Below are 15,642 nucleotides of genomic sequence, written 5' to 3'. Positions count from 1 at the left end.
TGTTCTTGTGGCACCAGGTCAGACAGCAAAAAAGTGGAAGCAATTCAAACGCTCACTAGGAAGATAATGTCTAAACACATGGTGCATCCGTTTTAGGGAATGCAGTGCAGCCGTTTGGAAACCAAACCAGTCTATTCATGCTGACATGGTTAAAACTCCTAGGATACATTGTTAGATATCAAAGGACGTTCCTGCACACCATGGGCTGTGGAACAGTTTATGTCCAAAATTAATATGGAGTGATACATATGTATATGATTCTAAGCGCACAGAATAAAAACAAAAGGTTAACTTACTTCTGGGGACAGGACAAAGATTGAAGACGTGATGAAATCAAGGGGAACTCCTGGTACCTCTGTGTTGTTAGAACTTTCAGCAGGAAAATGTGATCCTATATCAATTACAGAATTTTTTAAACTCCCCCCAGAAGATAACGTGGAATTTTAAAGTTCATTTTAATACATTTTTCGCTTAAAGCACTTTTCATTGCAAGTGTATATATCTTCACATATCTTTATTTTTATAAGAACTTGAATGTTTTTCAACCTTACTAAAAAAAAACAGAAATATGTTAAAGTGGGGAGTGGTAACATAATGTGTAGCTTTTCTGGATTCTCAATATAAAGACTTTCATCTCTGTGTTATCACAGCAAGAATATTTCACCTCTGCATTAAGACATGTACAATCTCTAATCTCTAATTTAAACAAATCCTATGTCAACTAGTAGGCTGAACCAGAAAACAAATGTTCAGTGCGATACCAATATTACAAAACTCATCCATAACCTTCTGGAAGGATTAGGGCTCCAGTGAAGAACCAACCTTTTTGTCAATAGCAAACCTTACTTTTGGAGTCTTTTTCAAAAACTCTGTATAACTTTTCCGAGGAATAAATTTAAAAGACTTCCATATCTCATTATAATGTCTTGGGAAGCGTCTGAAAATTGGGAGCACCACAACTTCTCGATAGACATATGATATTTGGTTATTTGAAAAGCCGTCAAGACAAGACGGAACATGGTCACACGCCCAGAGATTGAAATTTCTTGAAGCATGTTGCCTTTTCTCTGGGGAGATCTTCCTCCGTCCCAGGCCCTGGGAAAGAATTATAAAAAGATTATGAGAAAAATATTCAAGGTCACAAAGTTCTGGGGTCTTCAGTGGAACCAGTTACATGGCATCCTAGCCTTAATGTACAGTATGGCAACCACTACCAGAGGTATATCTCTACCTGCTTGCTAAGTGTTGTACATCAACACTCAGAGTACGCTGGAGGCATTTTGTTGACGATTCTTGCAGTCTTCCACTTCCACCAAAGGGACTAGTCTTCCAGAGACAGGGAAGGGGGAGCCAGAGAGACCACAGATGGAAACAGCCTATTAGCCAGCCTGAGCTCCCGGGCACCCTGGGCAGGTTCTCTGCACCCAGATGGCTCCTCCATGAATTGGGCCCTGGCAGCATCTCAGCATTCAATGGGATAGAGGGTTCTCCCTCTAAGAAGTCCACAGAAGCTGGATTCTTTCCCGAGAAGGAAGCAACACCTTTGGGGATCTGCCCACAGGCTTCCTCATTAACACTCAGGACCTCACACATGAACCTAAGAACAGCGCTGTATTCAGAACTGGGCTTTAGATCTGATCATGATTAGGAGACAACACTATGCTCAGACAAAAGACGAGGAGAAAAGACACATTAGATTACCCAGACTTTACATTACAGAGCATCCTGGACTCACAATGGAGCAGTGTCCGATAATTCCATGGTAAACAGAAAAAAATTGCAAGTTAGGGACTGTCTGTAGCAAAGTGAGTTTGTCTTTTCATAAGGACCGGTATCATTCCAAGTGGCAGCAGGTGGCAGACCCAATTAGGGTAATTTGAAGAGAGTTTAGTAATGGGACTATCTGTGGGGACCCCCACTGGGACAGTACAGAGGCTCCAGGTCCAAGGGGCTTGAGAGGAAATGTAGTCCCCACAGATCAGCCCCTGGTGCCAGGGGAGAGAGAAAGGGGGAGACTGACTCTGGAGGCACAGACAGAAGGTGTTGCCCAAGCACCTTTCTAAAAATGTACCTGCAGATACTCCAGAAAAAAACTAAAACCAGATAAAAGAGACAAAATGAATAGAGAAAGAGCTACAAAGAAAGGAACAAGTAAAGCTTGTAATTAAGTCTAACTACTTACTGATAATGTGCCTATGAAATATATTGAAACTTCAAGTAAGAATCCACAGAAAGAAAGGAAAGAAGGGGAGAAAGAGAGATAGAGAGAGAAACAAATCTGGAATTGAAATCCCAGGATTTCAGCTTGACTGCTTTTAACCCCAAGAGGTGCCACTTAACATGAGCCCATGAAAATGGCACCTTCATGACTGGGAAAGCACATCCTGGCCTTCAGCACAAGAACACCTAGAGAGGAAAGTGAAGAAGCCCAGTACACTGAAGAACTTGCCTTATTCTGGAGGGAAAACCTATGATATTAAAATTTATATTTATAGAGTAATAGTGTCAATGAATTTCTTAAACATTTATATTTAAGGGTAACCACTAGTAAACAAGAGAAGTCAGGGTGAGCAAATAAATTCAATCTAACAAAGTCAGGAGAGGGAGGGGAAAAAAACAAGACACAACATGCAAACATGGTAAATAGGAAACATAAAATGAAATAGCAGAAATAACACCCAAAACACAAATTATATCAGTGTGAATGGGTGAAATTTTCACACAAAGAAAAAATGACTCTTGGATTTTTTTTTAAACCATGCTCTATTTTATTTATGATTTAAAAAAAAGAAAAGCAACACCAAATGACTAAAAAGTATAAGGACAAAGGAATAAACCATAATGAAAGTAGTGACAATTCCCAAAAAGAAAACAATAGTGGCAAAGCTAATATTGCACTCTAGAATTCATGGCTAAAAACAATAAGGTATGTAAAGAGAGATACTTCATTTTGATAAATAATAAAAGCCACCAAGAAAATAAAATACTCATGATTTTTTATGTAGAAAGATATGGCATTAAACTATATAAGGCAAGGGGTGCCTGGGTGGCTCAATGGGTTAAGTCTCTGCCTTCGGCTCAGGTCATGATTCCACGGTCCTGGGCTTGAGCCCCACATCAGGCCCTCTGCTCAGCAGAGAGCCTGCTTCCTCCTCTCTCTCTGCCTGCCTCTCTGCCTACTTGTGTTCTCTGTCTGTCAAATAAATAAATAAAAAATCTTAAAAGAAAAAAAAAAAAGAAAGAAAAGGCTATGCAGGATTTGAATAACAAAATTAAGACTTTAATTAATAAAATGAAGAACTTTGTAATCAACAGATGGGAAATATATGTTCTTTTTAAACACCCATGAAACACTTAATAAAATTAATCAGGTATAAGGTAACAAAGATATTCTTTATAATTCAGAATCCATATGCTATAAAAATTAAACCTATTAAATTAGATATTAGGAACAAAAGATAATCTCAAAAAATTCTAACCATGCAGAAAATTCAAAACATTCTTCTAAATTATTTTTAGAATTAAAAATTAAATCATAGATTATTGAAAGCAAATAACAATGAAACTTTTATTAGTAAAACCGTTGGGATGGAGCCAAAGCAATAACCTGAGGAATATTCATAGTTTTAATAAGTTTATTAACAAAAACACTTGCAAGTATATGAACTAAACATACAACCAAAAAAGATTAAAAAGAACAGCAAAATGAGTATTTTAGGAGTTGTTACACCAATAAATTTGAAAAGAAATAGATGAATTTTAGGTAAACACATATCAGCAAAATCTACATGAGAAGAAATCAGTAGAATAGATTAATAATCAACAGAGAAATGGAAAGGGTAAAACAGTAAAAAAAAAAAAAAAATTACTCTAAAAAAAGTATTAAATCCAAATAATTTCATGGGCAAATTCTATCTAAATCTAACTTCATTAAACTGAAAGTTCACATTTTATCTAAACTATTCCTAAATGTAGAGAAAGTTGGAAAGCTTCCATTGTTTTCCATGAAACTAACATAGCTCTGACAAAATATTTGTGGTACAGTCCTGTTTATCACATCAACAAGATACACACTTTTATATATATGTTTGCATGTAGATTGCAAAAGTTCTCCAATTTTACCCACCAAACCGTTATTGGTGAGCCGTCAAGGTGACATTATGAGGAGGAAAAGTAAGAGGGCCAAGTTTTTTTCAACTGTATTTAATTCTGTACTGTTTGAAAGTTGTAAAGGACATACATTACTTTGACAGTTTAGAAAACCATTTTAAGCCCTCATATATTCGTATATTAAGCCCTCCATTTAGAAAGGCTGGCAGCATGGATATTCTGGATCTGTATTCAACACTCTGCTAAGGGCAAATCAGAATTTTTAGGTTAAACCACTTCAGCTGAGCTTAGATACGGCAGCCTAGAAGAAAGAGTAACTTTGGGGAAGTTTTTGGGTTCCTTGTTATCAGGTTCCCCATCTCCAAATTGGGGACAATAAGAGTAATTAGCCAGTAGTGTTGTCACGACCATTAAATGAGATAGTATGAGATGCTTACATATGGTATATTTTTAATAAATGGTGGGTTTTATGTACATCATCAGCAGCATGGACATTCAGATTTGGTAAGAATTCTCGGAGATCACCGGGTCCACCCCTCTACTTCAGATATATTAACCCTGCCCTGTCCAGTTTGATAACTGCCATCCACATGTACACTTTAAATGTGGGTTTTCCAAATGGAGGGGGACCAATCAGGATTATAAAGACTTCGTTTAGGGAATGTAAACTATCTCAGAAATAATGCTTATATAAATTACACGTTGAATTGATAATTTGGGGAATAACTGAGTTAAATAAAATATATTATGAAAATTATATATTCATATTAGAAAATTATATTTTCATATTAGAAAATTTGCAATTACGTACGCAGCTCACTAGATTTCCACAGCACGGTGCTGTGTTCACCACCACTAATGAGGGCTCTCAGACTCTATTCTCTCCACTGAGGGCAACTCACCACTTCTGGGGAAGGACAGCACCAGTGATTGGGAAGTCCTTTGTATTATGTAAGCTGATCTTCCTCTGATCTCTCCTTGTGGGGCGTGGGGCTGCCTACCAGAGACACACAGGCAACCCCTCCTTCCCAGGACAGATCTTCACAAGAGACTCATGAACGAGATAGTTTATGAGAAGACACGTTTTGAAGTAGGAAGTGTATGCAAACATAGGCAGGACTATGCTTTCTGGTGTAGAAAGTTGCACAGAACTTTGAGAGGTTCCTGCATTTTTTTTAACCTGTTACGAGGCATTAATTTTGACCTGGTTCCAAATTTTGAGGGAAGTCCTCGACCTTCACTGTGCCTCCCAAGGGCACTCCCAGTTGGACTAGTAACTTGGAGAGCAATACTCACCGAGTCCAGGTAGCACCCCGAGCTCTGCAGGCTGTGCCGATTGTCGTGTACAGAGAAGGGGAAGTTGTTATTTACTGCTTGCTGGAAAAGATCGAGGGAGGGGATGAAAAGACACACATCAGGACCCCAACATGCTTTCAGAACCAACACACAGCAGCATGGAAAGAAGACCGAGGAAGCAAAGGGACATTATGTAAGAGAGAAGCCCATTACTGGAAAGGAGCAAAAGGCCCAGGGCAGTGAGGTCACAGGGGTGCGCACCAACTCAAGGCTTTAACTCAACGTCATTGGTGACCTTGCAGAAAATCATAAGAATCCTCTTTTTTTTAAATATTCATATATTTAATTTTTTATTAATTATTTTTATTAACATATAATGTATTAAAGATCCTCTTTCAAAACTCCTTCTTTGGAGGCAAAGAAGGAAAAGCATATTGGTTTGTGGAATTGAAAGCTGGTAAGGACCTTTGAGGCCATCAAGACCAAACTCCTTCATCTGACCAATAAGGATTCTGGTAGACCAGAGCCCCAGCCCAAATAGGCAGTGAGGATTAGCTAAGGGTGAGGTTCACACCGGCTTCCCCTTAGCCCACTCTATGCCCCTGAAGTTGCTCACAAACTGGCCGGGGAGGCAGAATGGGCTCGTTCATGATCTGTGAGGTGTAACCAAAGGTGATGTTCCTTGTCCACAGATGAGCCTAACCTGATTGTCTGGACCAGGAGGGAGTTCGTCTAGAGAGTATTTGGGGTGTTACAGGGACCAGGTTTCAAGGTGGAATGCTACCTGCATTTAGGGAGCGGGGGTGACAAAGGAGTAGTTCCTTCCGAAGAAGCGCCAGAAATGCCAGTGGGGCTGCCCCCGTGGAGAGCCACAGGGATGGGCGGCCCAGGCCCGCACTCCGGACTCACCTTCTCCCGAACTTTGTAGATTGGTGGTAGCTTCCCCTCCACTTGCCGAGACGACCGTGGGCGGTGGGGCTCCTTTAGCATAGCGCTTGTGCTGGATTCTGGTGTCTTCTGTGTTAGTCCAATCTGAGGGAACTGGAAAACCAGCGCACGCCATGATTAAAACCAGACACACTGTGTCTCAGAGCGAAGTATCGGGGCTTCCTCCGTGATGTGATTAAAATGCCATTTGGGTGCTTCTGGTGTGCAATGGAAATGGCATAATTTTTGTAATTTTCAAGTATTCTTTCCAAGACAAAAAACACTGTAATGGCCCCAGGTCATCCCTGCCAGCTGTTTCCAGTTACCGGGGCCACCCCCACTGCACCCGAGCCTGGAAATGCTTCCGCCCTGGTAAGGGGCCTGTGGCCTGTGAGCGCCAGCACGGGCCCCCCGAGGAGGAACCCCCCCAATTGGGGGCTAAGGGTTCAGCCGGCCTCCTGCAGGGGGAGGTGGTGCTAAAACCCAGTCGAGTCTCCACTAAGAAGGTAGATAGGGGATAGGATACAAAGCTTAATAATAAAGATGATTTGGGGAGGCTGCTGGTTTCTCTCCATGAACACACGGCAAGGAAACAGGTCTGGGCAGTGGGAGGAATTCCCCAGAAGGGCCTCCGCCCACCCAACAGAGAGCTCTGGGCATGGGATGACCTCTCAGAACTGTCCTGAGCCGGGGTGAGGGGCCTGGGCCTTCCTGCCTGCTCATGGATCAGTCACCAAGTGTGGGTTGCTCTAGAAAGAGGGGTGACCTCGAGGAGGCGGCTGCTTTCCGCCAAGGCAGCCCTAGTATCAAAAAACAGAGGAGGCTCTGGTTGGGGAAGAAGTATAATTTGGTGGTTGGGTCACACACTATAGATCAAAGGTCCTGAGTCCAATCCCAGCTTTCTCTCCTGTACGGTGAGCCTGATGTGAGACACTGAATTTTCTAAGCCCCCATCTCTTTATCTGTAAAATGGGAATAATAATACTTATTTGACAGGGTAGCTGAGATTGAAAGGGAAAATGCATGTACCAGAGAGTACCCTGCACCTGCTAGCAGATTCTAGCTTTGCTCACAGCCCTCACCTCCCTGTCCCCTCCCTAACCCCCTGCCACACTTCAGGCCCTTGCTCCCTCCTTCCTGCTGGATTACAAGGAATTGAGCCAACACTGCCATTCTCCCTCGTTCCTTCTCCCGTCACATCTAACTGTGTATGCAGGTGGCTTCCGTTCACTGCCTGCATGGAGTGTGTTCAGTATGTTACTGTTTCTGGAAAAAGGTGGAGACGTTACACCCTACACGTGGTGCCCTGGGTGGGCTCTCCTCACAGCAATGAGAAGTAAGGGGCTAGGTGACACGCAGCCACTGAGCTATCTCTTAAACGCAGTCCTGAGTAGAAAAAAGAAAACCAGAAGGAGACCTATAACCCAACACCATTTCTGTAAATAAAGAATCCATGCACACAAGACAAGACCTGATTTACAGAACCCATCCCGATGAAAAAACTCCCAGGACACAGTTTTGAATGACTACAGGAATGAGGATCAGGGCAGTGAAAAACTATACACCAGTGCCAGGCCAGCACCCACCCGGAGCCCCAACCAGTGCCCCAACCAGCATCCTAACCAGCGCCCAGGCTCTCTGGGGGACCTGCCCAAGGAGGGAAGGAGGAGGGACCTGGAAGGAGGAAGGCTTTCTTTCACCATCCTGCTCACCATCCTGCTCACCATCCTGCTCACCATCCTGCTCACCATCCTGCTCACCATCCTGCTCTACTATTCAAATGTTTCTTAACCAAGTGCATTACTCTTCTCCACAACAAAAATAATTATATCTGTTTCTGATTACAGTTGTAATACATATTCATGGTTTAAAAAGATTCCAACATAGAAACATAAGGAAGTCTTTCTCATACATCCCTGTGGGCATGAACACCGTGTCTGTGTATGGATGGATGTGTGTAGAGACAGAGATCATTTTGCATACATAGGGTCATATCATACATGTGGTTTCTAAAGATCATGTGTGCCGATTTATGGAAAAGTAACTTTTGATTCTTTTCTCTCCCTCCTTTGGTCGCCCGGCATGACAGTATCCACGGCCGAGGGCGCATGTCCACAAACTCTGACCCCTGCAGACGGGCTTCAATTGGTTTAAAAAGTTGAACCATAAGATGCGTCCTGTGCTGCGGTTTTTTGCTTTCCCACTTAACAAGGTACCCTAGACATTTTCCCAAGCCAACCTATATGTTTCTGACTCATTCAGTTCTATTTTGTAATGTTCTAAAACAATTCTTTTTCCAAAGTAAATAAAAAATACAAAGCACCTCCAGACCCATAACCTTTCCTTGCTCCCTTTCTCCGGTCTGGCTATGTCAACACTCCTGTCTGGGCGGCTACAGAAAAGCAGGCGGGGGTGGGAGTCATTCTAGCATCAGGAATGAGCCTTTTTCCCAGCTAAATGACAGCCGACTTGAGTTCATTTGTATGCTGGACGTCTAAGGACTAAATCACTAGGGGAAAAAAAAGTCTCTAGCATTTTAATTTCACTCTTTTAAAATATATATTTAATGGTGATAACATGATAACTGTGAAATAAACCCTTCTGGTGGATATTGTAACCATGAAATATAGCTTTTTAACTAGTTGGCAGTGAAATTTTTGCTGCGTTCACTCACACAATGACTGCAATATTAAACAGGAAGGGAAAAGTGTATGAAAAAAGCTTTTCCTGCCCGGCAACAGCCAGATTACAACCAGCAAGGTCAACTGCAAAATGACTGTCACCTTTAATGTGGCAATTATTGTCATCCCCAGTGGGCTGCTGCTGACTCAAAGCCAACGATTTCTTGAATTTTCCCAACTGGCCTGCAAGTTGCTTTGGGAAACTTCATGATCAGCACTATTCTTTTTATGCTCTGAGCTGCTGGCAACAGAAGGGACCCACCCCAAACACTCAAATCAGGCTTTGGCCAGCAATGCCTTTGCCCCCAAGCCCTGGCTCCAGGCACAGTCCTGGGATCACAATATCTCCCCAAACTCCCTGGCAATGAAATTGACCATGTGACCCAATGAGATCAAAGAGAAATCTGTAGGGCAGGGCTCTGGGATAGTCTTGTTTTCCCCCCATGAAAAGTGACAGAATTAGCCAACAGGTGCCTTCCATCTTTTCGTCCACTGACTTCCCCCTCTTTTACCCCCCCGAGTTAAACAGCCCCACACCAAGGATGACATGAAGGAAGGCTGAAAAGGACCGGATAACCTCCAAGAGCATCTGTCCCAGCCCCGAACTGCCTCCTTCTGAATTTCTTGTTGCTTGAGAAATACAAACCCTTATTTGGTTCACTGTGGTCAGCTTTTTATGATTCCTGCTCAAACACAATTGTCGCTGATAGAGAGGAAGTTACTTAGTCTGAGAAACTTGCATTTTTCTCTTCAAGACTGACTCCTGTTACGTAGTTCATCCTATTTCTCATTTTACTTTGGTTGCCAGGAACCTCAGAGCCAAATCTGATGATATTTTATAAATTGCAGTCACGTAAGTCCGATGGCTGGTGTATATTACATATCTTCCCAGTCTCAGCCTTTTATTCTTAAATGTGTCCAAACTGATTCTGAATTTTTATTTTTTTATGATTTCCTGCTTTATTGTGAATATTTTCTATACATTACTGTAAATCTTTGAGGAATGAAACAGGGTATACAAGAAAAAAATATAGGTGTGTATGTATAATATTAATATACAGAATAGTTAACAAGTATTGAGTGGTTACTCTTTTTGTGTGCACCATACTAAGCTCTCTATTGAATGGTCTCATGATCTGCGCAATAGCCCTATAACCTTGGTACACTATGCTCCCATTTAACAGACAAACAAACTGATTTAAGAGTAAGCTGTTTAGTCAAGATCACATCCAGGTGGGTAAAGTTAGTTTTTGTCGTTTTTTTTTCTTTGAGATTTTATTTCTTTTGAGAGAGAGGGAGAAAGAAAGAGTGTACAAGCAGAGGGAGGGACTGAGGGAGAAGGAGAGAGACAATCTCCAGCAGACCCTGCACTGAGCGGAGAGTCTGACTGGGACCTCGATCTCATCACCCTGAGACCATGACCTGAGCAGAAACCAAGAGTCGGACACCTAACCAAATGAGCCACCTGAGAACCCCAGAAAGTTAGTTTTTTAAAGCCTTTAGATTGAAATGTTCTGAGGTGTTTTCTATTTTTCCCTTTCTTTTTAAACAAAGAGTGTTAACTTTTCCACGTATTACCGCTCTAATGCAATCAGTAGGTAAAAAGACAAAGATCCCAGGACCCCTGGAGTTTACATTCTCGGAGTGGATATCATACAGTAGATTACATGGTATGCTGCAAGATAGATATTATAAAAAAAAAGAAAAACAAAAAGAACACACAACATTGATGGCTTCGTGGACACTCACGAGAGCGCTGAGTGTTTTACACACAAGAGTTGTTTCATGCAATCCTTCCAAAGACACTATGAGGGTCTATTTCACAGCTGAAGAGACTGAGGTTAGGGAAGTGATTCCTCAAGTGATGCCACGCGAAGTAGCAGCAGCGGGGTCTAGACTCGGGTCTGTGATCTTGACCACACCCACGTGGACTGAGAAAGGCCAGAAAAGCCACCATCTTTCTTACCCATCTTCCATCCTTATCTAAAGCTGGGTTGAAGCGTCTCCCTTTGGCCATTTTCTGCAGGAAGCGAAAGTGCCTGAGGTCGTCTCCCTGACGTCTTCACTGCCTCAGAAACTCTGTCATCTGGAAGACACTCCCCGTCCTTGCTCCTGACCTTCAGCCTCTACCAGGAGGGGAGGGTCCAGGGGACCCACCGTTGCCATAGAATCAGAGCTCTCATCACAATGGGGGAGGATGGTGGGGCTTCTAAGCCCTCAGAGGGTTCCTGCCAGGGTCCTTACACTTGCTGTTCCCCAAGGTGGAAGGCAGAGCTGCGGAACCCCTTTAACAGGTCAGGCCAGTGGGGACAAGACAGCCTGAAGATAACAGCAGACTTTTGTCCCCTCTGAATCCTTGAACTGGTGACATTGAGTAACCATCTGTCCCAACTTCTTAGTTGCCAGGGAAGTGAACTGAATCCAGGCAGGGGATGACCTTCTCCTCGGCGGGATTGTGACACTCAGGCCCCAGGGCTCCCTCCCTGTCCCAGCTCAGATCTCCATCCCAAGGGCCCCTGCTGCTGGCTCACCTTAGGACACGCCACTGAGGCCACGAGGAAGCAACCGTTGTGAACAATCGTGAAACACTGGGTGCCGGGCCGAACTGAATGCTTTCCTGTGTTTCTGTCTTATTTACACCGCACAAGAACCTTTGGCATTTACAAATGAAACACGGGCCACGCAGCCAACAGAGTTGGCACCGGGTCGAAGGATGGCTCCAGAGCTCACGAGCCTTCCCCAGGGCCAGCTCGCCTCCCCGGGGTGCACAGGCTGCCCCTGAGAGCTGGCCTTTCTCTCCGAGCCCAGATACCCAGACCTGCCTCTCTCCTACTCGGCAATGTGATTTCTGCTCCTCTTGCCCTCTTTCTCCTTTCTGAGATGCTCTGTCTTCATGGCTTTCTTGGCTATTCCATGAACTGAGAAAAGTAAACATCTGGAAGAGAATCTGTCCAGCACCTTCTCATCCCCTAATCACCAAACTGGGCATTCGCACAAGATTTGCCATGTCGGTGACACGGGACCTCTCCCCCCGCCAGCGCTGGTGGCCTAGAGAGGTGTGCTCCTGGATATGAGGCCTGGGGTCGCACCGTTCTCTGGTGGCCACAAGGCCAGAGTCCTGCAATAGGGGTGGAGGAGAGAAAGACGGAGGGCAGCATCGTCCCGTGCTGGGGATCCGCTGTGCCAGCTCCAGACCGACAACCCTGCCACGCAGGGACAGGCAGGCCCCCTGGGTTTCTGCTATCTGCTGACCGCCCCTGAGGTGAGGCTCCCTCTGCTTCTCACCAGTCCGCTGGCTGGCCTGCTTGCAGCCCGGAGGTGGTGTCTGGGCTCCAGGCGGCAGGGTGGACAAAAGGGCTTGTCCCAGAATGTGGGACTAGACCGGTCCCGACCCTGGGTTCATGGTATGCTCTCCTTGCTGGCTCGGCAGCTTCTTTCCAGGGAAGCGTTCCACCTGCTGCTGTGAAACGCTCCCTCCCAGGAGCCGCAGCTCCGTCCCATGGTCATGCCTCAACTGAAGAGAGGCTGCCACCTAGGCTTTGTCCTGGTGGGGTATTCTTCCAGCTGGCGCTCCATCACCAGGAAAAGACAGAACAAGCTCCTAGGACAAGCAAGGCCTCTGCCACCCGGATGGGTGTGAAATGCTCTGATCTGTCATCTGGACGGCCCTGACTTCCAGCAAGGTCAGGCAGGAGGCGTGTGCCGACTACTCCTCAACACGGCGGGGACAAAGGCAGTAGACGCCATGAAAGCACTTTGTAAACTGGAAAATACTTTGCAAAAATAGGGAGGGACCTATGCAAAAAGCCCATCAGTTTTGACTAAGTATTTTCCTATCCGCTAGTCATTGCTGCATAGGACTGTTGCATGTGTGCCGGTGGTTTCCTTCTGGACGCCTTCCACGCGCCAAGTCATTCCCACCCATCTGCCCCCCACTCTATGCCCTGGTCACTGGCCTGCATAAAGTACATCACCCGTCCCCACCCTTTGGCTGTAGTTGGACTCACCCAGGAGGAAGAACCAGTGGGACCTGGGAGGGCAGGAGAGCAGGGCGCAGGGTGCCGGTCACTGGTTAACAACCAGCTCTCTGGGGAAGTCTGATTTGTAGGGGTGTTTATCAATTTCCATGGTATAAATACTTCTACTGTGATTTTTAACCTAACACCAGGACACCCCATGGGTCAAAGGATTGACCTCAGGCTCCCTCCCTTCCAGGCCACACTTAGGAAGAAGCTGTGTTGTTGGATGGACACCTACCACTCCGGTCAGTCTGGCGGCCCCTCTCCCATAGCCCCCGCTCTTGCTGTCAGCAGCGACCTCTCCCCACCCCTTTGGCCTTGGAGCAGGCAAGGCTCTGGGCTCTCATGGGTCCTTGTCATCCCCTGAAACCTGCCCACGTCTCTAGAAGGAGATCCTTCATGAGACTGTGTTCTGTCTTGGAGTGGGCCATCTGGTTCCTGCGGGGACACAGACAGGGGCCCACGCAGGCATGAGCCATAACCTCCACCTACAGAGGAGGAGACGGAGTCTCAGACAAGTGGAGGGACTCCCTGCAGTCACACAGCTAATACGTGGCAGAGCCCGAACTAGACCCCAAATGTCCTGAGGCCAAGTTCAACGCCAGCAGGTGCTCTTTCGGCTGCTTGTCCATGACTCTGCCAAATTATTACGCAGTGACTCCGAGGAGGATCGCTGTAACTCCCTTTCTTTAATTGGCCTAAAACAAGGCCCATCGAAATTCCGACCTCTTGGCCAAATGCCTCTCTCTGGTGACCTCTGGAGGTCAAGGCCAAAGGGCTGAGGTCACGGGCTGCTGGTGGCCCTGGGCAGCAGAAGCGAAGCAGGCAGCACCGCACGCGTGATGGGGAGGGGGGACACCCGCGCGGAATGTGCTGCTCCCGCAGCCGGGACCTGAAAGGAAAGCGAGGGGGACGGGAGAAGCCGGACTTGGAGTTCGAACGTCCGAAGCAGCGCCGTTCCCAGCTCGGCCTTCCACGGGCACTCCCGGCCTCCGCCAACGGAGCAGAAAATGTTTTAGAACGGGAATCTCCTTTCTAAATACACTTTGCATCTCCTCCGTCTTCAGTCATCCGCTCTGTCAAACAAGGACTATGATTGCCAGTTAAGGTGTGTTTCCATTTTTTCCCTTTGAATGATTGCTCAAAATTCTAACAGATTTGTCCAAGGAAGTCAAAACTGAATAAAGAACACCCTGACAGGAAAAATAAAATCCCACTTCTCTTCAGCTAGGATTTCTCAGTCAGAGATTGGGGCAGGGCTGCTGCTTGGTGGTGATATTATTATCTGTAGAGTTTGGAGTTACTGGCCTGAGCTTTGTGACCCTCTGCAGTTCGCACACAGGTCCCAGAGCGCGCAGGCACCCGAGTCACTGGGGCCAAGGACAGCAGCGATCCACACACCCTCCTGTCCTGAGCTCTGCCTGTGCTGGGCCCCTGCCCGGAACACAGGGGCCAAGAGCATGCTAGACACCCTCCGCACAGACACTAGTGAGTGTGTGACCGTATTTATTCCGTCAGTCAACAAAGATTTACCGGACATCCACTGTATGCCAGTCCTGTTTCCGAATAGCACCAAGGCAACCACCGACATACAGGAAATGGCAAATTTATCCGTTTGTCTAAGGATCAGTACCCCCCAATTATTGGTGAACTGAGAACTATTTTCAGCAAACTATCTACATTTACAACAAATTGTTTTGCTCAATTTTTTTTAAAGATTTTATTTGACAGAGATCACAAGTAGGCAGAGAGGCAGGCGGGGGGGGGCGGTGTGTGGGGGAAGACTCCCTGCTGAGCAGAGAGCCCGATGCGGGGCCCCATCCCAGGACCCTGAGATCATGACCTGAGCCCAAGGCAGAGGCTTAACCTACACTGAGCCACCCAGGAGCCCCTGCTCAAGTTTTTTTTTTTTTGACTTAACTGTTGTTGTGTACTTTGACTTTTAGATTTTGCATATCTGAAGTGTTAAGGAGTTTGGGGAAGGTAGATGAGTCTCTCTTGCGTGCATTTCCAGTGCAATAGGCCATTCCTTGTTAAATTAATGACGGGAGAGAAATCTTTTGAGGGAGAGAAAGGGGTGGGACTAGGGGCGCTCTGCAGACATGCTCTCACGCATGTGTGCATTCACGTCCACCTGAGACGCCCCCACAAACGCTCAGACCTGCCCATAGGGGTGTCCTTCCGGTGTCACTCTGCTAGATGAATGTTTCTTCTTCGCGTCGACATCCACAAACCCTGCGCAACTTCACTTCCGTCTGCGTGTAAAATGTTGCACACTGAGAAATTCTCAGGCATCTGCCAGACATTACAAAACATATTTTCATTTCATCCCATGAAGGTAAACTATCTGGGTTCTTTCTGCAGATAGCAACCAGATCAAGGTGACTTGACTACACTTTTTATTACGATTCATGATTTGTATGGTACTGATGGACATTTTAATGGACGCACAACACGTTTGCACACCGTCTGGAAAAGCACTCTTGCATCTGTAATGGAAGCACATTTTGGGTTGCAACCCTATGCTGCAGTCTCTGGAAAATTAACTGCATCTCTCTCCCTTCTGCTCAAGAAAACAATTCAGTGGATCCAGACGGCTAAGACTCTCT

At 45.6% G+C, this 15,642-nt stretch overlaps 1 protein-coding gene across 1 annotated transcript; it reads right to left on the bottom strand.

Annotated features, from left to right (window-relative positions):
• Window positions 1–493: 493 nt before the first annotated feature.
• Window positions 494–11,384, bottom strand: TEX36 (testis expressed 36). The gene is made up of 4 exons (XM_004751740.3): window positions 10,981–11,384; window positions 6,316–6,447; window positions 5,407–5,487; window positions 494–1,095 (listed from the first exon to the last, which is right to left on the bottom strand). Exons 1-4 carry the CDS (start codon window positions 11,029–11,031, stop codon window positions 799–801), a joined length of 561 nt encoding a protein of 186 aa, XP_004751797.1. The 5' UTR covers window positions 11,032–11,384; the 3' UTR covers window positions 494–798.
• Window positions 11,385–15,642: the final 4,258 nt, after the last annotated feature.

Source organism: Mustela putorius, unplaced genomic scaffold (genome assembly GCF_011764305.1).
Source record: "Mustela putorius furo isolate JIRA1106 unplaced genomic scaffold, ASM1176430v1.1 tig00003909_pilon_pilon_pilon, whole genome shotgun sequence".
NCBI lineage: Eukaryota > Metazoa > Chordata > Mammalia > Carnivora > Mustelidae > Mustela > Mustela putorius.
The sequence above is the reverse complement of the archived record's forward strand: the minus strand, read 5'-3'. Positions and strand labels throughout refer to the sequence as shown.

Excerpts from the sequence above, each read along its gene's own strand:
- TEX36 (XM_004751740.3), bottom strand. The coding sequence starts at position 11,031 with ATGGCCAAAGGGAGACGCTTCAACCCAGCTTTAGATAAGGATGGAAGA. Across the intron at positions 5,488-6,315 it reads TCTACAAAGTTCGGGAGAAG|CAAGCAGTAAATAACAACTT; the intron begins GTGAGTCCGGAG and ends GATCTTTTCCAG. Across the intron at positions 1,096-5,406 it reads CGGGGTGCTACCTGGACTCG|GGCCTGGGACGGAGGAAGAT; the intron begins GTGAGTATTGCT and ends ATTCTTTCCCAG.